The 26,994-nt window shown below is 38.9% G+C and overlaps 1 protein-coding gene across 4 annotated transcripts in view; it reads right to left on the bottom strand.

Annotated features, from left to right (window-relative positions):
• The window catches only part of LOC106181013 (uncharacterized), a 64,561-nt gene that overhangs the window by 25,891 nt on the left and 11,676 nt on the right, over positions 1–26,994 (bottom strand). For 2 of the 4 annotated variants that reach the window (XM_086997418.1, XM_086997417.1), the window contains exons 2-3: positions 13,524–15,431; positions 10,308–13,379 (exon numbers count right to left, since the gene is read on the bottom strand). In XM_086997418.1, the coding sequence (XP_086853544.1) occupies positions 10,308–11,655 (1,348 nt within the window). In that variant the 5' untranslated portion in view covers positions 11,656–13,379; positions 13,524–15,431. Of the gene's footprint in view, positions 1–10,307; positions 15,432–26,994 lie in introns of all 4 variants that reach the window. The other 2 variants (XM_086997421.1, XM_086997419.1) reach the window with 2 other exon arrangements.

Here is a 26,994-nt window from a genome sequence, read left to right as displayed (position 1 = left end):
TGATTTGAAATTAATCAGAGAGCGATTCAAATATGTAAAAATATCCTATAAACGCAAGAAAAATTAGTGACATTATTTTTTTTCGTACCAATATTCCACTTGCAATCAATCTGAATAATTTAGTGCAGAGCAAAGATCGGTAGATCTCACTCATATTTCTAATGGTACTTTTCAATCCCAGGAAAAATTAGTATAATGGAAGCCATTCCACCGTCGTCTACCTGTTGAATAATGTTGACAAGATGGAAGAATTATGGTGCGTATCATTTCGGTCAATAGACTTGACTCGGTGATAATGCTTTAGCACACTTGGTCTGACAATATTTTCATTAGAGAAAAGAATACAGTATCGACCGTCGGCATAGAAAGCCGCGGGTATGATCGATAGGGATAGAGTACTGTAGTTATTGCGGCGGACGTGAAGAGCTACATAATCTACAGCGCGTAAAGCCCACTGTATTGATGACATCTAGTGAGCTGTCTTTGTTTGATTTTTTTCTCCTTTTGTTTATCTTTTTTATGTCTCTCGCCCTACGTGTGTAAGCAAACTTTGCGCAATCATTCACAGTAAAACAAACGTTTATCATATTACGCAAAGAATTATTGATGTCAAACATTTAGTTGTGTTTGTATAATTGTATGGAATTCTGGTGGTTTTTCCTTTCGGTCTGCCTACTTGCCGCTCTTTCCGTCTGTCAGTATGTCCGTCTGTCTGTCTTTCTGTCTGTTACCATCTGTAATCTTTGTAACAAACCCTCATACACAGAAGTACAGGCACATTTATACTGAATGATGGAACACAATATTCCTTATATGTAAAATGATTAACTTGCCAGTACATGTATCATTTGCCTTTAAGTGCCAATCTACATCTGTTCGTTATCTTTGTTGGCACATGCTTGCTTTAGGTCAACCTATTTTATAAAAACATGCGTCATATTTTATCGTCATTCCGTATTAACTTTTGGATTTGTCAACTTTAACAGTAGTATGTTGATAAAGTAATATGGAAATTCTAAAAAAAGGGGGTTAATATTTGGTTTGTTTCATGATGATCGATGTAACGGCCGTTAGGATTTAAGCTAAACAGAATAGATCATCAGGACATCAGAGCAGAGAAACACATACAAAAACACATCAAGCTTGTGTAACCGTTAATTCATCCTTATTTCTGTCATGATTTACGTTAGATAAGATAGATTATGATCCGTTTCACGGTGTTTGAAATGCACGGTTTCAATTTAAAGTACATTATGATGATCGCTGAATTGGGTTTAATATGCGATTCAGAGCAAATGTAAGTGCATCTCTCTCTCTCTCAACCCCCCCCCCCCTCACAATCTTTCCCGGGGCCTCTTTGCGTATCAAATACACGTCAATTATCACGCCCATTCCGTGAAGTGTTCCTACACGTCCAGGATATAAACGCTGTTCACGGAAGTACGCCATGTACCTACACGGCCAGCTTCCGCCGGCGGTGAAAACATGATTCACACAACAATAACTCACTTTTATCACTTCACTTTCGACCGGGAATCAAGCAATTGATCTTCCACCCTTTGTCGTGTTAAGGACGTTTGTAGTGCTGGCGGCTAAAAGTGGGATCCATATGTTCTTTTACACGAGTGTTTTTATTTCTACGGCCATGAAATAGTATTTGACTGGGTTCCCATGCCTAGATCGATCTAACAGGATAGGTCCATCTCCAAGGGGTTTCTCGCTAAATTACTTTCGGCTTCAGCGACGTAGAGGTCTGTCACGCCTACTGAAGCTGCTAAACGATAATTAATTACCCCCTAGCAGCTTCAGTAGGAGAGACAGATATCTAAGCCGTTTAAGTTGATTGCAATGAGCGAGAATCTCATTGGAGATAGATCGATTCACAGTTAGAACCATAGGGTCTGGGAATGATCCCTTTGGTACGGGTGTTTTAACATAAAAATTAAAATAGTCATGTTTGCAAGATGCTCATGAACGAAACGTGAGCGAGTAATGGGTAAGATGGTAAGGTTCAACTAGAATAAAGAAAAATATAAGATAAAAGAAAGAAAATAAGGAAATTTTGTTCTAATGATACAGAGAAAAAAAAAAGGATCGAATTTACAACTTAAAGACCTGCATGTACAAACAACAAGAAAAAAACCCGTAAACCTTGGCTAGCGTCCTTTACGCGTGATTACATTAACGCCTGAATATAATCAATGACATCGCAAAAGAGACGCATACCGTTTATTTTCAGCTTGTTTTGTTACCAATAATGAGCTTTTGAAGCGTGATGCTTTATTCTTCTATAATTAAGAATGTAATGAATGCATGATGCGAATTTGGACTTTCGAGAATTAGAACTTTGTTTACGACAATTCAATGATTACAGCGTTAATGTAAGAAAAGACAATTACATTATTTATTGATATTGATAAACAAAGGGAAATAATAAGATAGAAATGATTAATGAGAATAAGTTAAATGGATAATATTGCAAAACATGCATATAATGATCAAATAAGTTGTCATGGCGCATAACGTATCAAGATTATTTTCCAGTTAATTTAACCGCGCTATGACAGTGATTGACGTTGAACATTCAGTGCATTCTCTTTGTTTTTCTTCTTATTTATTTATTTATTTATTTATTTATCTTTACCAGTATGACTGGGTTATATGTAATGCCACGGAATTAATGGTGTTAAGCATCACTGTGACGCAAACACCTGTTTTTTTTTCAGTGCCTTATTGCATCTCAAATCTCCAAAACGTATTTTGCTAATCCACTTAAATAACGTTAAATCTAGTTCCTTTGTCTTGCATTAACTGATGTTAACATAAAAAAATCCAATTGTTTTATATGCACCCATGTTTAAAAAAAGGAGTAAATTGCCAGAAAAAATAAAGCCTTTGGCAAATCGGATTAAAAAGACATCCATTAAAGTTGTATGATAATCTAGATCAAGTAATATCTTAAATCGTGTCTGATGATTCAACATTAGACATTAAGCCACTTTTCCTGCTTGCAAATTAGCGTTGAATGAAATAATTGAAAAAATTATCATGTATCATTCTAAGATTTAATTTTCATAAATGTCCTGTTTTTCCGGTTGACGCCATAACACAGCGGCGGAGTGTAAACATTATTCAACTCCCGATCACAAATAATTAATTACCGATATGTAAGGAAAACGTGCTGGAACAGGATTCATTAATCAACTTGTTCAGCTTTAGGACCAAGGGCTGATAAATTATATTTGCTTTCAGAAGGTCGTTGGAAATTGAACGATATCATAATACAATTTGGATATGAAGATCAGTTTGCTCGGCGGAATTAGTCGTTCCAAGAAGACGGTATTTTCAGTTTCAACTTAAGCTCAGTAACTAGGGACAGTTAGAAATACAATCATTGTGGTACAACTATTAAGTGATTTCCAAAAACGAGTGCGACAAAGCATTCCGCTGAAATTCCAATGAGATTAAAGGTTAACTGTTTCAGATGAAGACTTTAAAATTACACATAAATATGAAAATGATCAGTCCAAATAAATCTAGACGGTCTACTAGTTTATAAGATGTGACTAATAGAAGTCATGTAAGAATGACGCACACTGAAGTCTTAGCAAACGGTGATAGTTAGAATTAAAGCACCTGAGATCGAACGATAGACAATTACTGAACAGGTACCTGCCTCGCCGTGACGTTAGATGGTTTTAAGTAGAGAGGATTTACTTTATCATCTATAATACACCACGTTCACCTCAGCAATCATTGACAATGATGCCCACCTCAACACCTGGTGTAAAAACGATCTATTCACCGAAAAAAGTCAACCCAAAGGCGATGCTCATCACGATATAATGGACTTGTTTACAGAGTCATCAAAATGATATTGGTCCTGCGCGTACCACAATGGGTATTTATTATTATGATATCGTTCAATTTACACGCGGTCAGATAGCGTAAAGAAATCTTTTAAAGGTGGCATTATTTGGTATTCACACCACATTGAAACAACAATGTAGAAGATTAACAGACAGATAATACATGTGGGTGTTATATTACATTGCAAAACCGATACTACACGGCTTAAATATTGATGTAACCTCAAGCGTTTCCGTCCAATTTAAAACGCGTGCGAACACGCCCCGCGGTTGCTGTATCTTTCATGCACAAGTTACACGCATCAGGGATGAATTTCAGACCACGAAATGGTCACCATACTACATTGTTTGATCACATAACCCTCAGCAATTACTGAAGGGGTTCCAGAATAACGCCCTTTTGGGTAGTTCCAGTTTTAGAGATATATGGCCGAAAAAGGGTATCCGTTGGGCAACGATCATGGAAGGGCAGTAACCTCATCTTGTCTTGTTCATAACTTCATAGACAGAATGTTTCTGATCTTCACCAATCTGAAATATTCACCTCCAATAATGCGTAGCATCTTCTCTTGGCCAATACAGGATTATGTAAACTACTGTCATGGTAGGGTGGGGGGGGGGTGTGAAAAGATAAACATTGCCTTATTTCATTCGATAGATATAAACTAGTAGACAAAGGCAGTATTACTGTGATATATGCATCGATGGAGCGATTGATTTGGTTTTTGCCTTGTTTCACACGTTATACTGTTCTTGAGGATGAGCAGGTAGAGGATGAGCAGGTAGAGAGGATAATCAAATTGCCCACTGTGGCCTGTCCCGGTGTAACGTGACAGAGAGTCCCCGCCCCATGTTAGAGAGTCCGCTTCCCATTCATTTGTACAGGGGAGCCTAGATTTTAACCCACTTAGGTCAGGCTAACCCTAACCATTAAAACTAAACGTAGGACGGACTATCTGTTTCACGGTCCCTTAGTTTTGTTAAACCGTTCCACCATTGACTATGATGTACTTTTGCTGGCACTCAGTTATACTGGTTATACTATGTACTTACGAACACATGCCCGTATATCAACTCATATTGCCAATAAACCTTACGGCATAATCTGGGACGTACGTTTTATTAGTTTTTACCATAAACTGCACGGCATAACAACGTTAACATAAAACATGCTGTATGGCCGCCGTTCATCACGCCGTATTTTGGGTATGAAGTTATGATCACTTCACTGTACTGGTTTGATGAGTCGGAGTGATTCTGGGTGTAATAAAACATGTACGACACGGAAAAGTCATAACTGTCTGCTTGCACTTGACTTGGTTAATTCCATTGATGTGGTGGGAAGGAGAGAGAGAGAGAGAGAGAGAGAGAGAGAGAGAGAGAGAGAGAGAGAGTTGAGTTTTCTAAAAGAGATGCGGGTTTTTTTAAAAAAAGAGAGAAAATTATTTTCAGAGAGAGTTAAGTTTTTTAAGAGATGCGATACTCTAAAAAAGATAAGAGAGATAATTATTTCTAAGAGAGAGAGAGAGAGAGAGAAAGCAGAACACAAAGGGATGTTACAGCCCCACCAACAGACGTATAATCCTAGTTTTGCATGAATATCCATTACCCACTGTCTGTTTTCCACGAACCATATTTGAACATAACAGCCAAACCTCATTTTAGAAAAGCTTATCGCTGATCAGTGCATTCAAACGGCCCACCTAATGACAATAGATTTATCCCTGATCAATCACTATTCATTTCATAAGCCATAAGTATTGACAGGAACAGCGATGCATTAACGGGTTGGATGCAGTTTCAAGAGCTTGATCGATCTCATGGCGTATCATCTTCTCAATTTGAAAATGAAGGAACAGAGCGTCGGTTCAGTTTATGTAGTACATGTGTCAATTTCGAGTACTATGTGTTTTGAATCGAGGCGTATCATACGTTTTATCTTGTAATATTATGTACGTTAAAGGAAGCGCATGTCTTGGCAAAAAGGTGTGACCAGACACCGGACAAACGTTAACACGTATGCATATAAACAAAAATAGAAAGAAACAACAACTTTGGTTGTAGCTGGAAGGAAGTGGGTTGCGGTGCATGCCCAGTAAATGTAAGACAACCAATTAAGCATCTAAACCAATGTACTTGTAGTCAATTGATTATATGGCGTGGACTGAAAACATTATGTCACACCACTGCACGTTTCTATTCATCAAACGACTTCCCAAAGGAATCGGATTTTACCGGCTCCCAAATTAAACGAATATTTTTCAAATAGGTCAATTGTCTTACGACAGATTATCCCGGCAGCAGTACCGCTGGTGCCTTTTGCAGTGCGTCACAAACAGTGTGTCGTTTTTTTTTTTTTTTTTTTTTTTTGGGGGGGGGGGGGAGAGGGGAGAAACTACTTGTAGACAGGGACCGTTTAAAAAGAGGAGTTATTATCAGTTTCAACCACTTTACGTTATTTGAACCACTTTGACTTCAACATGTCTTGCAACATTATGATACACACTACATCGTGTGCGGATTGACTTTGCCAGGTCTGAAAAAGTTTCTGTAGAGGCACTTTTCTTTAATGTAACTCCACTATGTTGATTTAGAAGTACATTCGGACTATTGATAGTGTTGAGGTTTTTAAAAAAGACTTAAAAACATTCTTATTTGAACAGTATTGTAATTAATATTTTCTCATTTTATCAGAAAAAAGTTTTATTGTTCAGACCATTACTATTTTAACCAGCTTTAATTATTTTAATTGTTTTTTTACCTTAGCTTTTATTATCTATATAATTAGTTGCAATCATAATAATTTTATCTGTAAACAGCACTGAGACGGTAGTGTAGTGCGGTTTTAAGAAATAAATATTATTACTATTAATACATGTAATTATTTCATTGATAATTGTGACGTTGCGTTTAACGTGAGATGACATCAGTTTCTGCGCATGCGTGTTGTGACTTTCAGTACCATACCAAAAATGATATTCAGTACAAGAAATATTAGTGATGGCACCCTTAACGCTAAATATTCCATGGAATGAGCTGAACTTTTAAAACACAGCAAAGTATTTGTGCACGTAGTATAAAATATTAACTGATGTTTATTAGTATCGTGCCGCGGCACTTTGCAAAATATTATAAAAACATATACATATAAAAAAAATCGGGTGAAATTTTGCGATACTCAACTAAGAGCTGCATCTAGTGTTATTATTGCAAGATTTACACATTTTTTTTCTTTCCCCAGAACCTGTGCTTTAGTCTTAAGGCAAGTAAAGATTGGTGTGACCAAAATAAATCCACGGAATTTTCTTTTAGTTCTAAACATTGCACAGAAGTAAAATTCCTTGAAACGGTCCCTTTCAGAAAGTGCACCGTGACCTGTGGATCTAATGTCTCCTGCCAGAAATTGAGGTCAAACTTGCGTAATGAAGCAATTAAGATTAAAGTATACATTAATATTGATAAATGCCATATGCACTCTGATATCGTATTTCATCACTTGATTTCGACGTTCAATGCTCTACGAGTCCGAAGCGTTCATCCAAAGCGCATATGTCACCTAACGATAGGAATGAATATATGCCTTTCACATAAGATGGGATATATGCCAAATGAAGTCTTTATTAATCGTTCGGTTCGTGGTGCAAGCTGGCAGTTTTGCACCAAAACTTATCGCATGACATAACACATCCCATCTGACGAAGACTGGTTAATAACAATTCTCATCTTTATAAATTGATTATTTAGCCTCTAATCTGCATTTCATAACTTGGCGGTTCATTTTTTCATGCATCTGCCTGCATCTTTCTCCATTTTAAATAGTCACACCAAGTATAAACAAGCGCTTTGAATAATAAGTAAATAAAGCAATTCTGAAGATATTTATTAGTTTTGAAATGAAAATGATGTTTGGTGGTTATGGTCACACAGCACGCGCATGGAGATTCAACTAATTTTGACATGTTGTCCCCACGATAGCCGACTTAAAATAAGCAGAAACATTTTCCAGACTTTTTTCATAAGGTTTATAATTAAGAGTCAAGGAGTAAGAAATGCTGTAAAAACGGAAAATATTCCCCAAAATGTTTAAATCATTTTAATATTGCCTGCGGCACTAAGCAACTTCTTTGGTTCACGTAAAAATAGACGATTTCAGAAAAGATTTCAAGAAAGCATTGGTGGCCATAGTTCGTAAAGCAGCTTGTCTTTAAGATGCATATTAAGCGTGTAGTCATGTCGTATAATTCCTACTAGAATGTCATTTAATTGCCAGAAGAAATGCCAACATATCGTTTCAAAATAGTAGAACCAGAAGAAATACCATAGAGGTTCGTTTCAGTATCCCCTTTCGTTTCATATTCCGTTTCGCTGCATACTGGGAATCGGAGAAGTAGGTCAAAATTACGACCACTGTTTTGAAGAAAGTACAGTTTAACCACTTTTTTCGGCTGCCATTTTGTATGTGGACTTTATTTGATTTGTTTAGTAGTATTTTCAGTTGGCCACAGGGATTATTCAGCTGTACTCTAGCTTGTTATGTATCTTTAAGAGTCTTAAGATGTATTAGTAATAGGTACATCAAAATCTGTGTCACTGCTGATGTGATATCATTAATATTAACATTTCTAATGTATAACTCTTATCAAAATATTATGTTCTATATGTCATTAAAGCGGTTCAGATCGTGCAGTGTTAATAACTGATAGTGAAATAGCAATGATGGTATCATGACTGTGCGTTGTCACATTGTGGTTAAAACACCTCGTAGACATTGTCAACTGAGCATCACAGAAAATGGATTTAATCCGCCTGATAATCCGCCGGATAATCCGGTCGTGTGTTGAAGTTGGTTAGGAAAAACAGCTCCAACCTCGGAGGTAATTGTATATGCAGTTGGCTATACAAACAATTTTCCATTTAAAACATTTGCAGAAAGCATGCTTAGAGTTTGTTTGCTTGTTTATTAATTTGTTTCTTTGTCCGTTTGCTTGTTTGATTGATTGCTTGTTTGTTTGTTTGTGCATTTATCTTGTATGGTTCACATGATTGCAGGGGAATTATTAGGGACTTTTGGATAAAAAATTTAACCATTAAGACCCAAAGTACATGTGCAACATTCATGGGTTGTTAGTGGGTTAAATACTTTAAAACCACCATAGTTAATGCCTCAGCCTCCTCTTTGCTCTTTACCTTATCTAAATCTAGTAGACCTCTACGCCATTTCACTGAATTTTGAATTTGTGTGAGCATTGACAGTGATTTTAATTTTAAAAATCCAACGTGTCATCAGTTCGATCTGTGCTATCTCCCGAAATGATTATGTGTTAATCTAGGTCTTTGACATTCCAGCCTAATAAATGTACCTGCCATTGATCATACTCTTATATTATAGCATGCGTGATCCATACTCGTAGTTACACAGTAAGTATATCATTTTTTAGATTATAACTGATTATATCCAGGTAGCAGTTCAATATGAACGACACGCGACCTACTGCATATTTCAGTTGTGAAACACACTTTTCAGATCTGTGAGCAACAGTTTGCTTGCGTGACCTTAATGTAGGTGACATGTTAAACTATATAATCAAGTGAACTCATATTATAACCGGGACATATATACTTCATACATAGAGAAATTTCACATCGGTATGTTGTCTCTCATCTGGTTAAATGTTAGTATGAACAAAACGTATACAGAAGACAATATACTGTAAATGAATGTGGCATAGTGAACACGTAATACACAAGACAACAAAACGTTCACTTCTTATCTTCATTTCACATATATATATATATATATATATATATATATATATATATATATATATATTGGCTGACAAAATTAAGATAAGAAATGAACGTATAGATATATATAATGCGTTGCACCCTTTAACTTAAATCACCAGTGGATCCAAGGTTTAGCTATGCGGGTAGGGGATTATAAATCGGCAAATATAAAAGCAGTAGATGAGGACGTTTTTACTATATTAATCAGTGCAAATGGGGCGGAAACGACCTGGTTTCCCCTCGTTCTGTTCATTAATCCGTTTTTCAAGGGGTTGAGAAACGGGAGAAAGGGGTCACCTTGGAGGCTAAAACCCTATCCCCATAGACACCATCGGTTTAGGTAGATCAATCCAACTTTGTGGAGAATCTTGCTGATTGCAAACAGCTTAACTGATTAACTGATTTATTACCAGCTTCTCTGTATTCTACTCAGTTTCAAGAGGGGACTTGTCAACCACTTAAGCTGATTGCACTCAGCGAGAGTCCCCGCGCAGTTGGTTCGATCTATGAAAACCGATGGTGTCTATGGTAATGGGGCCTTAGGACTACGAACGTGCTGGCTTGTCCTTTTTTTTGGATCTGCCATTGCACCACCAATTACACATGAAACACATAAGATCACTTCACCCATAATTTCACATAAAGACTTACCTTGGAAGTCCTTACGCGCTGCGCTGATGTTGGAGACGATGTTGGCCACGTGACCCAGAACCGAGGCAAACAGGAGCAGAGCACAGATCATCTGCATGATGAGGAAGAAATACTGACCGGAGGTCTGAGGTCGCGTGGACAGCGTCCCCGTCGTGGTCATCATCAGGGTGCTCCAATACAACGCAGACATATACTCTATCCCCGCATCCGGTGACGATCCGTTCTGGGTCCGGAGTTCCCAGAAATCCTGGTGTTTAATGTCTATTTTTACGGCAACGATGTGAAATAGACAAGCGTTCCAGTGGAAGATAGCCAAGAGGTAGTTAAGGAGAGTGATAGTCCGTATAACGTTAGGGTAGTTTGTGTGCCTCTCCGTTCTATCCAAGAATGTCCAGTAGCGGTAGATTTTTACCAGTCGAAAACCACGAAGTAATGAATTAAAATCGATCGAAAGATACAAAAAATCCAGTGGAAGCAAGCAAAGACAGTCAATATAAAACATTGTAGAATTCATATAATGAAGCCGTAACTTTGTCACGTCAGTCTGCAAGACACCTTCGTCCAGAAAACCCGTCCGAAAATGCACCACAATGTCTAGAAGGTATATAAAATCTGCTGTATAATCCAGCGTGAACCACAACGCCATATTGTTCTCATTAATTTCAGCGAAGGCGAACCTGTAGATGGGCACCCAGAAATTGTACAGAAACGCCAGACTTACTATAGAGGACCACCAGTAACACAAACGTCCTGATGGGTCAAATATGAACGTCCACGCACAACCATCTTTGTCACTGGAATTTGTGGACGTTTCCACTTTTTCATATTTCATGCTCCTTTTCCCAAATTTCTCCTCGATTTCTTTTCTCCTCTGTTTCCGGATTGAACGCGGCGTGACAACGTCCTGCGAACGCGAGCGGAGAGAACGGTTTAAGAATGTCACTTCATCCTTCGTACTCTTCCGCTTAATGCGGTCAAATTTACTGGTTACAACGTCTATTAGACTTTGCTTGGAGGGAGTACGAGACTTTTGAGCCACTCCCGGGGGCGTCATGGGGTGCTTACCAGAGTATATGGGAGAGGCATCTAGGGACCTGCCTTTACTCCCGCTCAGACGCTCCCCTATAAGTTTAGTCCTGTCATGGGGCGAACTGCGAGGGTACGTGGGCCCAGGGAGCGTGTGAGGCCCATTGAGAGCAATCGTCTCTTCCTTTCTACCGTCTTTACTGACCACGGCGATCTGCTCGAGCTCGTGGTCACTGCTGTCCGTGTGGTCTCCTTGGCCACAGGGGGTGTACTTGACCGTGCGCTCGGCCTCGGTTGCGTTGTTCCGCCTCGAGACCATCATAAGGCGCTTGATGAAAATCCCGTGTATTACCACCTGGAAGGGGTCCGAAAGAAAGTAAAATGGGAACCGGGTATCCTTCACGCGCGCCAGCGAGAACCGGGGGACGAGACACTTTGCTGGTGGGGGTGGGGTAACTTGTGTGATGTTGGTGCGGAACTAATCGTCTCCCTGTCCTCATCGGGCTGCCAGAATGCTCCTGGAAACTACCAGTGGCGCCCGTCCTTCAAATGCGTGCTAAGACACGCTACCGCAACCACATCCCTTTTTGTGTAATTACCCAGACTGCAAAAAAATCGTCCACAATATTTCAATTTCCTTCTATTTGCAGTTAATATTGACTGATAACACCTGTTGGAATTGCTTTTAACTTACGTGCCTGCGGTTGAAATCCCAAGTTTACTTTTTGTGCAATTTTTACTGTCGATTCCAATAGCTGTCAGTTGGCATTCCAACTACCAGAGTCAGCCAAGCTGCTCCAAGTCGAACGTTTTCAAGCGCGGCTTGCTATCAGTATCTTATATCTTCGCCTTTGATGTCAAATAATCACTAATGTTTATAAGGGTATGTTGGGGTTAGAAAATAAGCACCGGCTTTTGTATGGTGTTCCCTTCTCTCAATAGATGGAGCTGCTGCATGACAAATCCCAGAGAAACACTCTTGGGAGAGCGCGTCTGATTGCCTCTCTAAGCGGTTTGCCAAATTAAATTCCAGATCCTTCCTCTCCTTTTTGTGTGCTATCTCGAACTTAGTATTTCAGCTTAAATTGCTCTTCCTTTTTAATGAAAGTGTATTAAAGTGACTTCATACCCTTTAATTGGTAAGCCGATCTATTCTTGTGCCCCGGCCTTTGATTGGTGGAATATTTTCCCAACAAGTTATACAATAGGGGCTTACTCAGACCGTGCTCTTTGTACTGGAAGATCAAGCAAGACACCCACTCACCATTACTGTGAACATTCCCACATCCAATGGAACTTTACCATGTGACCTATTCCTCTCAAATTATTGATTGAATATTCACGTAATTAACTTCTTCCTATTTAAGGGATATATGCATTTTTTAATGCCCGGCTGAATTATACGTTAAGGTTAAGTTCTCGCCTCTTCCGATACTTAAAACAAGACGTTTATCTCACCTCTTTTCCTCACACGTCGGTACTCTGCTCGTAAATCGTTACCATCCCGGCAAGAAGTGGGCGAATCACATCCGTCAAAAACGCCTGGAAAGATATAGTTTCTCGTTTCCCTATATGATATGTCACTGCTAACTTTGACGGGTGATTTGGTCGGATGGTCTTCCAACGTGCTTCTGACAAATCAATAGCATCAGCGTATTTTTTTTACTACGGAGTGCAAAAAGGCAAGCGCCGCTAGAGGACGTCAATATAGGAATAACTTAACGTATCAAGCCAACGTTTTTAACGCGGGAATGAAATCCTCGCGACAGTAATTTTGGTCGGCGATTACTACGGCGCCTCGGCAGGTTTTATGATGAACACGTTAAAATGTGCTACTAAGGCCACACCACAATGTTCCTCCGTGTATTGGGAGCGGTCCTCAACAGTCGATACTATGTGTCTTTTTTATCGAATCCCCTTCAGTAGTATACAGCAGCGTGAATGGCAACCGGATACTGCTCTACGGCGATCTCTGTGATCCAAAGCGATGTCGTTAATGCGTGGAAATTGAAATATTCCTAATAGTGTTGTTTTAACCAAGCATTCCTGCAAAGAGCAACAGACTTTGAAGAACACTCACTATTTAATTCATCAACACCAGCATTTTCTGAGGTGAAGGCGTAATTACCATAGAGTAACAAACAGCACTTGACGATTATTCTGAGAGACCTGATTACAAGTGCAACTCACCTGAGATGTCCTTAACTCACACCAGATGGCCTTCGATTAAGGGATTGACATGAAAAGCTTCCGTTCTGTAGCATGCTGCTCTGTTGTGTGCGCTTCCGTTCGCGCTTTCGTCCTCGCCGTACATTGTATCTGCGTTAATGCCCAAGGCAAGTCGGCTGTATGCGGGAAACAAGACGAGTTGTTCCTTTGAACGCTGCACAATCGATTGTAGCGTAGTTGGTATTCTCCGTGCGTATTGCGGACGCCGGCAGCTGTCAAGCAATCTCGAGCAGGGGGCAGTGTCCTGTCGTTTGTTGCTCTCGTTTACAGACGTCGTCTGCTTGCTGATGGCCGTCCCCTTAAATTGGAGTCGTCTGCGGCCGTCGTAAAGTAGAGATGTTCGACTGATTTTAGTGATCTTTTACGAGTAGTTTAAGAGCACAGACATCGTTTTCCTGTTCTATTTTTGTGGAGTGATTTGTCTGGCATCCACTAGTTTCTACAAAGCTGGCCTGACATTGACTGACTACACCGATCCACTGCCTGCTACGATCGTCTTTGTCGATTGTTTGAAAAGTATTCACCTTCCTTTTTACAGTCCACTTTCACTTATTTGTCGATTGAAATTACTAGTATACATCTAGGATATGCCCGAACGTTCTTTGGCCGACTTTTGATTTTTGCTGCCGTCTGCTTTTGTTGATCTGTTGAGCACGGCGTTTCGCTTCCGTCAATCGTTTGAAAAGGTGTCTTGTTTCAGTTATATCTTTATCTTCAAGTATTAATTCACTGCTCATTTGAAAGTCACGTCTGCTTTTTGTCATGAAGCCGGTGGTCTGCGACTGTCGTCTGCGACGCTAAGCTAAGGACAGTGACGCTAAGGATAGTCACGCAAAAGACTCGTATTCCCTTCGAATGATATTCCTTAATACTCTTCAATGTAGGAGCTCACTGACCTTTTATTGACCTTTTAATTGGCCTTGACCTTTAACTGATCCTTTTCATTAAGTTTTATTCATCAGACATTAACTGCAGTAACGGGTGACAGAAGCGTTGTTTACTTTTGCTGTAATACAAGAATCAATAAGCAACCCGGCCAGTTTTATGAGAAAGATACAACTTCTTGGCCATTACGACAATAATTCAAAACAATTGTCCAGACGGTTGCTTCCGATGTCCTATATCTGATCTTTATGCGTTCGTAAACACTTTTATGCGAATGTATGACCGTAGACGGCTTCATGTAAAGCTATACGTCGTGTGGTATGTTTGGCTCTGCGTATGTCCAGCAATGGAAATGGTTCAACTAAAAGTCCCTTGATAACAAGTCATTTCCAAGTAATATTGATATATGTATATATCCTCAGAATTCACATTTGTCGACCGTCTGTCACAACCGTGTTTTATCCCCGTTCTTTTATCTTCATTTATTCGAGATAAACCAACAAGTTTCTTCAGCAGAAATTATGTCACTCGTCAGAATATAGAACAAATTCTTCTCTTAGGGCTTATTCCACGGATTTCGTTCTAAGAACACCGTAGTAGTTTTAATTAATCACTTTCCTTATTTAGCATTCGCTGACGCCTTTATGCAAGCCAAATTGGCAAAGATGTAGGTAAGGCGTCACGAAATAAGCTCTGATTTTTTTACAGCTTCAAATCTAAATTTCCTATGGCAGATATGTATATAATCCCAAGATATAACGTGACGTCACAGTAGCCTTTTGTCACTATCTAGTGTAGACAAGCACAGTAAAGCGCACAGCTCTCGACTGCTACGTCTCCGTTGTCAACTAAAGGAACTGGGGACCTTAGAGTCAATTATAAAACCATTCCTAGGAATGAAAGTTCTGCGTTATGTGTTGTTTAATCCTCCTTAATTCTATTAATGCGAAGCTCACAAAACGCTCCCGTCGTTTGTCGAGTAATCTGAAATAAAGCGATTAGTTCGTTAGTGATTTTACACGTAACCAGTATTCATGAATTGATATATTGAGGGATTTTGGTCGCACCGACAGGTACGTCAATACGACTGCTATGGCGAACCCAGTATTTTGCAACAAAGCTCACGAGTACCAATACATAAATACGAAAAAGTAAACAAAGACAACATTATATTATTTCATGGTGTGTTGGAGTGATAACATTGAAGGGGCTGAACCCCCCCCCCCCAACGTGCCCCCCCCCTACACCCCCTGTCCACCGTTATATTGCCAATACACTGCTCATTACAATATAGTTGAAAAGGACTGACGTGTAATGGTTCAAAGCTATACAAATAGTTTCCACAGTACACATTTTATATTCAACGACAGTTAAAATGAACTGAAATAAAGAAGTAGAAGCAGAGGAAAAGCAACAACAACAACAACAACAATAATTTAACATATATAGGACTACCGGTATCATTTACACAAATATACACATCATCCAACTTTCTGATGCATTGACATAAACCATATCAGTAAGAGCAATAATTCATAAGTTCTATTGGATGTATGCTCTCTTTCCTTCTGTGACAGACCTAACAATAGCTACAAGAGCTGAATGCGGGTTGTTTTGAGTCTTTTGCAAATATACTTTATGTCTAAGTATTCGATGAGAGTAAACTGATTGCGTCATTATCACAATGTTGAGCTGTGTAACAGACATAGTTACAAATCCTTTGCCATATAAATTGGATCAGTAGTATAAGGCCTCATTCAGAACAGTGGACTAACTAGTCCGCGGGTCAAATATGGCGACCCTCTAAAAAGCTTGCCGTCTAATCTGGTAATAGACACTGAACAGATTCCCCGTGGGGAGGTATTCAAGTGGGTCGGCCATATTTGACCCTCGGACTAGTTAGTCCACTGTTCTGAATGCGACCTAATACTGAATGTATTCCAGCTCCGAATAAATGTATGCAAGGCCGTTGACCTCATTTAGTTCTGGTCCCTTTCTAACGAGTAAAGTGATTTTCTTTAATCAACAGCTAATATTGAAATTGTTTACTTCCAATATTCCGATGTCTGCCCAGGGTATCTTCATCAGATAATGAGGCTTTCCAGGTGAATAGCCTCTATTCAGGAGATATACTTGGAGGTAAACATGTTCAATATTAGATGTAGATTGAACACAATCACTTTACCCTTATAACACGACACAACTGATGAAATGCTTCTCTGGGTCCTTTCTTGTCTCATCATACATTCAAAACTTGGATTAATGCAACAGGCCCAGTTGAGCAAGTACTGACCAAGGACCAAAGGGTTTATGATTGTGTCCAACAACCCTTCCTCCCCCCCCTCTGACGAACTGCTCCTTCCATTTTTACTGTACATGTAAAACTATACCGCTACTGATAACATAAAACAGTCCTACCTGTGATCGCCCACTACGTTCATTGTTATCAAGATGTAGCCCCATTATTTGAATTACCTGTAGGTTGTCCTTTTGAAGTGCTGAGTAAATGTACAGATTAAATGAAGCCGTGTTTTTAGGGCACGGTATTAAGTCTCTAACAACCCACATTAAAGATTTATCCAATGAATTCATGGTATGTGTCAGTTAAAGACGGGTGTCACATGGTTGTGTGTGTGTGTGTGTGTGTGTGTGTGTGTGTGCGTGTGTGCTTGGGGGAGGGGGTAAATGCTCGTGTGTGCTTTGCGTGAGTCCGCGTGCAAGAGAGCGCCCGTGCGTGTGCTCTCGCCTTTATGTACGAAGAGAGAAAGAAAAAAGAGAGATTACGTTTAATATACGGGAGACTGAAATGTAAACAAAAAATGGAGTTTTGCAGAGAAGGAAAACATCTTGATTGAAAAGGAAAAACAGTTAACTGTACCAACATAAAGAGACACACCTTTTCCGTAACTTTGCTGATGTGTTCCATACAGTTACACTGACCTGGGTCCGTTAACTCACAAAAGGAGGAGCGGAAGACGGAATAAATATTGTAATCAGATCGAGGGCCTTACGTCTTCCATACAGTACATGCCTTATGAAATTGACTTCAGAGAAACTACATGCAGTTTCCTAGAAAATTTATCCAGGAAATGAGAATACCAATAAAAATATATCAAGAATTTCATTCAGTTCGGAAATGAGTGCCGAAAATAAACTATATATTCCCTCTCTTATTCTGTATATCGTTGAGGAAATAAGCAATTATCGTAAGACTGCCTTGTGTAAGACATCTTACGTGGAAAGCGCCTTCTCAGAACCAGCCCACAGTATCTACACTGGTCGCCTTTCTGCTACCGATTCTTGAATTACTTTGTAACGACAACATTTTTGGGCTCATAAAGTACTGATAGGAGCGAAGAAATAGGGTGGAAAAAGTAGAAAATCAAAATATAGAGAACAAGAACACTATTGTGAATAGACCGTTTAGCATAAACGCATACTGTATATTATGGTAATGGCGGTAAAAAAACCATTATATGAAGCATCCCATGCCGATTATTTACCACCATAACGTCAAGTGTGTTTTCGTTTCTGTACATCACATAATCGTACATAATTCAAATATGATCGTTGTTAAATATACACGTATATAACCTTACTTCAGACCAAATGCACATTATGTGTTATTAAATACATCGCATTTGCAAAACAGTTTTGAATATTTCTGCCTACATTGAACCCCTATTCAATGAAGAGGTTATATACGAGCAATTCAAATGCACTGCGTGTGGGATTTTCATAATGATGCCAGTTGATGCCTTACAGTTTAGAGAAAATTATACCATTATCCTTATAATGTCACCAGGTAATAAGGTAGAAGTTAGATCAAATTATGTTATTTTCTCAGTCCAAATGACATGAGATGAAGATAGCCCTGCACGTATGAGTCAGTTGGTATTAAAAAAATGCATGCATACACAATGTCTGCTGTTCATTTTATAAAGAAAATTTAAGATGGATCAAAGTATAAATGATTACTTGAGAATTCAAATAAATAAATAAATAAATAAATAAATAAATAAATAAATAAATAAATAAATAAATAATACAGACTGCACTCTCGCATTGTTTGCTCAAATATATTTTGATTATAGCATTCCCATTTTTATACACGTACCAACAGGACATTAAGCTTTAAATGGTAATTCATGAGGTTTTTGACCGATCTTCTTTTGAATTGTGATGGATTTGTTGCAAAATTCTGATAACTTGAGTATCCTTTGCGTCGTCGGCATGCACGACATGCTATTTAAAAGACGCGTACTGGTATATAAACGTGTAATAAGACAGTATAAACATTTTCTGGTCCTACTGCAACCACAATTGACTTTAATCCTCAAATATGGTGTTCGTGGAACAAAAAGGCTAGATGCAACAGGGTGAGAGGTACAGGTGTACAAAAAACTAGATGTGGCCCCCTTCGCACAAACGTTGATAAGAATATTAATGTTATATGCACATGTACATGTATGTATGACGATGCCATGCATGTAGCACGCAGACCCTACGGAGAAGTGTAATTAATTAATTAATGACGCACCTATTCGTGCCAATGCTAGTATTCACTAAGACATCAAGCAGAGAATGTTGAGTTCCAAAACAGACACGAAACTGACAGGTGCTTGTTAATTAATCATTTGACAGAGTAGCAGCTTCCGGTTCCTGTCCAGCACCGTCACGCTCTCCCACTACAGCATCCCACGCTTTAAACCAATCAAAAGAATGAATACATGCACGTATAGGAGATAAACTATCACTCGTCCGCTGAGCACATATTGCTTACGTGTGCTCTATCATGATACCGTAGACTGTTCGGACGAGGTCCCCTTATCACCCGGAAACCGGGCCAAGTCGCGTAAGCGAGATAACAGATGTTACTAGACTAATTTAAGCCTCAAACGACACTAAAAACTGGTGAAGAAAATGTAAAAGGAACTCTTGCACGATAACATATTGCCCATGTCAAGGGCTATTCCTAGAGATCCTCTACATGTATTTCTGAATTTCTAATACTATCCCGGGGTCTTTTTAACAGATTTACAAATTATATAAAAATTTAACTTTTAAAGACCATTTTTTTTTCGGCTAACCAGAGTTGTCCCAGTGATTCGTTCTCTTTTAGTTCTCATAAGAACCAAATTTTTTCGTTGAAGTAGATTTTTTTAAAAAGATGTGGCTCACCTAGATCTGCCGTCATCAATTCAAACAACAAGAGAATGTTACAGAAAATGTCATTCACCTATACTGTACCTTGCAATAAACATAAAATGACGCCATCACGTCAAAAACGAAATCTCGATCGTTCTAGTCTGACCACACCCACTAACAAAACCGCAAAACATCGTCCCCGGGAACGCTTTGAACAGCCTTAATGACGTTTAATGAAAAGTGATAGATATTGAGCGGCAGCGAAGAATGGATCGTAAGCGTGCATCTCGGAAGACGTAATCTCCTCACGGCCTAGGCCCCGTGGGGCGGAAACACGGCCTCAAATGTGATAGACAAGAGAGCTCCTGTTGTTCAGCACGATCGATATTTAGTCAAGGTAGAGAGAGAGAGAGAGAGAGAGAGAGAGAGAGAGAGAGAGAGAGCAGAAGGAGGGTTCAGACTTTCATAAAACAGGAACAAATGTTTGTGATCCTGAATTGGCGATAAGGGGGTTGGGGGCAAGGATCACACCTGTCAATTATTCTATTGGAATTCTATTTCGACAGGGAACTTGTAGCCAGACTTTATATTGAGGGTGTAAGTAGTCTCATTCCTTGTAGAGTATATTGAAATTTTACCAAAATATTCGGCTCAATAAAAACAAGAGCTGTTTATTGAAAAATAACACTTCCAGACGATATACTGGTACTCTACAGGCACTTAAGGGTTTTGACAAACAGGCTTTGGGAAATAAATAGTCTGATTTCAGTCTAAATATAGATCTAAATCCACCATCAACATTGTAGTTAGACAGCCCTCATGAATATAACCACATATTTAATGTCCGATAAATTGTCATCATTGGTAGATATTATAGTAAAACAGGGCCCTGGATTGAAGTGGACTTAACCCAGTGTAAATTTATATCTAAATGCTGCCCGGACATGCGTGAAGATTTTGGGAATTTGGGTATCAATTGTTGCCTTGGCGATCAATTATCATTAAAGGAGGGAGTCTAAATTTGGTTTACATATTTAAAGCCATGACCTAGTTAAAAAAATATTTTTGGGATTGGCTTATAGATGGCTATAAATGCATAGACGACTAAGCCAGGTCGACTTTGCAATATTGGCCAGGTTGCGTCACTTTGACATCTGGCACTCAATAAAAGTACTTGGAATTACTAGACGGGTTCTTATAACAACTGCAAGCCAAACGATTGGCAAGACATTCATAGTTTTCTGATAAATTACTGAATACAACAGGACGGTGACCTTTTTGATTCTTTATCAAAGGCAACTAAGTCTGATAAAATGATTTTCAGTCTGCACTAAGGTCGATTTTTGACTTAAGTCGTTTTATAAGGCAAGCTACAGATACCGGTATACTTCAGTTGAAAAGGGAGATGGATAGGTAGATATACACGAAATAAAACTGAGCGGATAGATTTCTTCAAAGATTGAAAAGATAGACAGAAATCGTTGGGAATGGGATTCCGACATGACCATGATACCCAAAGTTATCATTTGTTCTACGACAGACATTCAACTGTTAAATATTTATCAGAAAATGGGTAACGACGGCGTAATGGATTTTGTTCTCTTTATTTCTGTTTTTTTATTTGAGGATTGGTCTCGCTCTTCTTATCGATCGATATTTATTCAATCCTCGGATATTTAGTATGTCTGGTCTGTACGTGGATCAGCTTTCTTATGCCATAGTTTGTACCCCCGAGACACACAAAACAGGATAAAGTTTCGTAATAGGTTATACGGAATAAACAGTGAGACAAATAGCCTATGTTGCCTTCTTTCCTTGGGTCTTATACATGTATATACTCATACTTACTTGGAACTGAGATTGAAGACGAAGCGCAATCAGTATAGTATAATCTTTAGTCGAACCGTTTATTGCAGTGAAATAATTTAACGGCACACGTTCCGTTCCATTTGAGTCGATCACAAATTCAGCGCCTGAAACAGCTTTTGAATACATTTACACGTAATCCGACAATACAAAATACGACCCGTCGTCATGTTGCGTAAGCGAGATCTATTATCAATGGAGGTCGTCTTAAGGATTACACGCTCATTTCTTTGTATTAATTTACATTCACATAGGCACCATCGGTCTACGTGTATCGACCCAACTCTGCCCGGACTCTCGCTGACTGCAATCAGTTTAACTGATCATGCCTCCTCTTGTTTCCAACGTTCTGCTAATAGACACTGAATAGATTCCCCGTGGGGGAATATTCAAGTGGGGCGGCTATATTTGGTCCTCGGACTAGTTAGTCCACTGAATGCGGCCTATCCCTCACTTGATATTCGCCTTGGGTTCTATATTAAACCGATCATTATGTTCTTACCATGTTCTCAGTTGCTTTCCAGAGCAGCCATTTATTTTCAACTAACTTTGAATTCGTCTTGGACTATTCTTTTTTAATTGTTGGCATACTTGAACCCTTACTTATCGCATCAGATGCACGTTTTCTTTAAACTAAGTAAAATCTGTGAACAAATACCAATAGCATACATTGTATGTGTATGTATGGTGATTGCTTCAGTTTCAAGTTATTACTCAAAACCAAAAGACAAGTACTATTATACAGTGTGAGAAGGCCAGGAGCAGACACGTACCTTGTAGCAAAATTCAAGTAGAGGGGGGGAGGTGGTGTAACCATTCAGAAATTAATAACGACGACTGTGGGGAACCCCCTCAATGAACCCACTCGCTTCCTGCACCCATGACCGACATGGTTGGAGTAACCCCCTCGTTACTTTGGCAACTACACCTATGATAGGTGTAAAAAATGGGATAAAACCAACATGGCACAGTGCGAGATAGAATAAAGACATTACACGTCTTAACTGTGCTTGCAAACCCCAAACGGGGTGGACTTTTATACACAATGGAGGGAAATATGAGCTGGAAATTTGCCCAAGTTCCCTGCTAATATTACTGCCTACATCCGCTCGTTACCGCTCAATTCTGTTATGTTGATGAAACATTTTGTGCGACATTATAACATTAGAACGCCACATATGACCCGCATACAGACTCATGTATCTGAGCTTAGTCGTTCTTTTTTTTGCATTCATGATTCTTCGTTGAATATATCAATCGCAGTTTTCCGTGTTAGGTGAACCAAATGTGCTTGCAGACGACAAATCCGTCAGCTAGCAGACGACAATGTTTGAAGGTCTCATAAAACTCAGTAGCTTTGATTGTGACCGTGTTTTTGTTAATTTCTTATTCATTGAAATTGTCCGATGTCGAAAAACTTATCTTACGTTAAATTCAATGCCCTCAAACGTGTTTGCAGACAACCAGTCTGTCATCAAGCAGACGACAATGTAAGAATTTCTCAAAAAACTAAACGGCTTTGATTGTGACCGTGCTTTCGCTACTTTATTATTCATTGAAATTGTCCCATGTCTAAAAAGCTTACCTTGCGTTTAATGCAATGCCATCAAACGTGTTCCTCTGATCGTTTTCTGAATATCATCCGACAAAGAACCGCCATACTGAAGCAAACTACATACAAGGTTATGAACTTATGCAGCTGCAGGAAAAAACATCCCTTATGCCATTATGCGTTATTGCAACGCTGTAAAAATAAGATGTAGGTCTATAAATTGGCTTCACTTTCAAACTGGGATGTGTCTTTTTTAATTCGTCCCTTCTAGCCTTTAGCATATTTGAACAGCATGTAGTAAAATCCATAGTGAATTATTTAAATTCTAGGACAACTGTCAAAGATGGAGTGAGAGAAAATTCTCTGGAAGAGGGAGCTGACATGCCATTCATTTCTGACATGTTATTCCTCTAGCAGACGACAATATTTGCCGCCGTAGCAATGATGGTGACAAATATTCTACAATCACAAGCTCTGCAGTGGGTTAATGCCGCGGTAGCTTCATGCGACCCGTACAAGGTAACATTGCAAAAAAATAGCAGACGACAGATTTAAACGGAATGCAGACAAGCAGACGACAGTATCAAAGCTAGTCGACGACATTGAATGCATCAAGGTGCGTCCATGGAAAACCTCACATTTCATCTAATATCTCTGAACCTCTATATGAAATGATTCAAGAGCGACTTAAATGATTGGTGATAACGCGATCGATTGATTTTTAGCCCATCTCTAACTGGGTGCTTTTCCTGAGGCGTTAATTTAGAAGCCATGACGTAAGCTACTGTGCCCTAAAATTAAAACAAGGTTCGACGGCGATCATTAATAATAATAATAATAATAATAATAATAAACTTTATTAAAAAAAGGTAAAACATGTTAAGTGTATACACATATCTTACACATGCTCCCCTGACGTACTTTGCACCCGAGACTAAACCAACCAACAGAAGAACCAAATTACAGACTCGTCACACGATTAAATTCTAAAGTTGATTAGAGTCTGGCAAACAAGCCCTTGTGGCTATTTACCGAGTGGCAATTGACCTTAATCATCGTAATTGGAGGAACAAAGACCACAGTGGCTTTTGGTCTTAGTCAGCTTTTGTTACTCGTAATTTCCGAAGACAGTTCCAGTAGAAAGTTTTAGACTAAATTTTGGTCTATCTCAACTCAGAGTGAATGGACAGCAGTTCAGATAAATGGAGCGAATATTGACGTAAAACACTGACCATGTCTTTCTTGTTATAAAGCAGGACTACCAGTGGACTGACTTGACTTAAGTCAAAGTAGACTAACAGTATGGTCTTAAGGCTATAAGAATAACGTTAAGTCAACCAATATTGACCTAAATCACCTATTTCATTTTATTTATCCAATTTCATTTAATCTTTTTAAACCTGCGTGTTTAAGCGTGTATATGATCAGGTATGTGTCTGAAACAGGCCCCAGATATGTTCACCAAAAGCATGAAAATTCTAAAGAGGATTGCTCTCCAGTAATCTCTGAAGCACGAGATTTATCTTGTGGATCGTGACAGAGCGAGTTTCTAATCTAAAAATTCATCACAAGTTTCTGGTTAAAGTTATTTTGAAAAACAAGCAAACAAACAAACAAAAATAAAAAATACACTCCAACAGTACACTTAACATCTCCATATGCTCGTCTACAATCAACAAACAGCGTGGTTTCGGCGGTCATTATTATCTGGTATTCAATGTGATTACCGGTGTAACGTTTTAACCCTATAAAAATCGACCACAGGTCAAAATCGATTTTATAATTTTCTGCGAGTCGATAGAAATCTCTGTAATAGGGATGTGTCTTTCTGCCACTGCCATCAAACCTATACTAGTATTATCGGTGAGCAGTCACCCCGGGATAATTGATTATAAGTCGAAAATCGATATATTCTATTTAGACTATGATCTGATATCAATTTGTTCGGCAGATCGGGCCTTGCATATCGGTATCAGAGAATATGTCTCCGTTCGACGGGTGACCTTTTTGCACAGATATCATTTGGAGGATGTGTTTGAGGATCGCCAGTGAGGATGCGAGGAGCATTATGTATTCTGGCACTGCTGTTCTTTTACAGACGAGCTGGTGAACGGGAAAATCTGCTTTAAGACTTTAATTTTCCGCAATTAATTAATTTTCTTGGTCCATCTGTCCTTTCGTGTATTTACATATTTACTTTAATTTATTCATTTAATTCATTCACAAGTACCAAGACATATATGTTTAAGTCAGCATTGTCCAAAAAACCTAAGAATTAGTAAAAAATGATTTCTTTAGATTCCAAATGACCTTGAACGATCTTGCAACTAAAACAATGCTGGAAAACACCAGAACAGACACGGTGAATCTTTCTCATGATTCGATGAACACAGTTTTCTTTTTGCCATAAATGCAGAAGAGAATCACCTAAAGAATGATCTTGCTAACGTCAGTGATGCATCATTTACATTTGTCTATTTTTATCTGAAAACATTTGACTGTTCAAGGAAACACTTTAAAATCTTTTATGAAGACCCAAGGGGAACGGAAAGCCGAATGGTTTTAGGGTAAAAAAGCATTTCTCGGTCTTTCTGCCTTGTCGTTATCTTATAAAAGGCAGTTAAATATCTTTTTATATCAAAAGTTATTAAGCGTTCACAAAGACATTTGCTTTAATTTGAAGGTAATCCAATGTTACAAGAAGCACTGCTGGGTTTAGAAAAAAAAAGACGTACTTACCCGGTACGGTCATTGCCTTATTGCCTTTTTTCAATAGGGTCTCTTAAAATGATTCTTAACCACGAGCCTGTTACTTTGTTCACATGGATTTTAATCTCTTTTTGATGACATGGCAATGAAGAAAGAGAGATTGATGCGTCTGGCAATACAGCGTCCCTAGGATCAATGACTGCCATTATTTCAAGGTCGCTTTTTAAGTAAGATTTAAGAGTCTCCACAGAGGAATTGCAACCTTTGTGGGTAGCCATTTAAGAGAGACATTGATATGGTATCCGGGAAACACGTCTGTGGTTCATGTTTTGCTGCCATTCTATGTAAGGTTGCTTGACTGTATATCAAAGCAAAATATTCAGTGTTGGAATACTTGAATGATAAGGAGCACACTACGCGTTCGCAAAACAAGGTCAAAAGACACATTTTCTGGCATTATTCTTCTGTGATGGTCACTTATTCTGGCATCATTGTCATGCACTCTAGAGCAATGAACAATTCACTTAAATAAGGTAATTTTCCAAAACAATAATTAGAAGAAAAAGATACATGATAACAATGTCAATAACTTCCAACAGCTGTCTAAAATCAAATTCAAGAGACGTAATTTTTGTAAATTTATCCCACTTTTCTTGATTTACACACGCCTTAACGTGATAATATACATTTAACCTTCGTTAAAAAAAATAAACACCTGTCAAAATATCCCCTTAGTAACCATTTGATTTCAAGGTAACCGTGCCTGTTGTCTTAGCACGGTCATTGCCACCTTATGCTGACACGAGTCAACCACCTGCGCAGAGACAAACACCCCATTTCCATAGATTTTCAGATCGATCTATCCCCGCGGGGAGTCTCACTAGATTACTGTCAGATAATCCGGCTTAAATGTCCGTCCCGCCTACTACAAGCTGTAAGGGGGTAATTAACTATGGTGTCCGCTCGGCTGACTGCAATTAAGCCTGAACCCCCAGGGAATTAGGTCGATCTAAAACTTAATCTTTAGATCGATCTAAACCTCTGGGAAAGCACCCAAAATTCACAGACTGTTTGACACCACCGTTAGCCAAAGAGCGCATTCAGAAGAGTGGACTATAGACAGTACCACCGATCAAATATGGCCGACTCACTTGAATGCTTCTTGCGTGATTCCTCCCGGGAATCTTTTCAGTGTCTTATAGGGTATTAAGCGGCACATTTTTAAGTGGCTCGTCAGATTTGATCCGCAGATCTGTTAGTCCTCTGTTCTGA

This window comes from Lingula anatina, chromosome 10 (assembly GCF_051362555.1).
Source record: "Lingula anatina isolate TDL-2025a chromosome 10, LinAna3.0, whole genome shotgun sequence".
Lineage (NCBI taxonomy): Eukaryota > Metazoa > Brachiopoda > Lingulata > Lingulida > Lingulidae > Lingula > Lingula anatina.
Note: the sequence above shows the minus strand (reverse complement) of the source record. Positions and strands in the feature narration are given on the sequence as shown.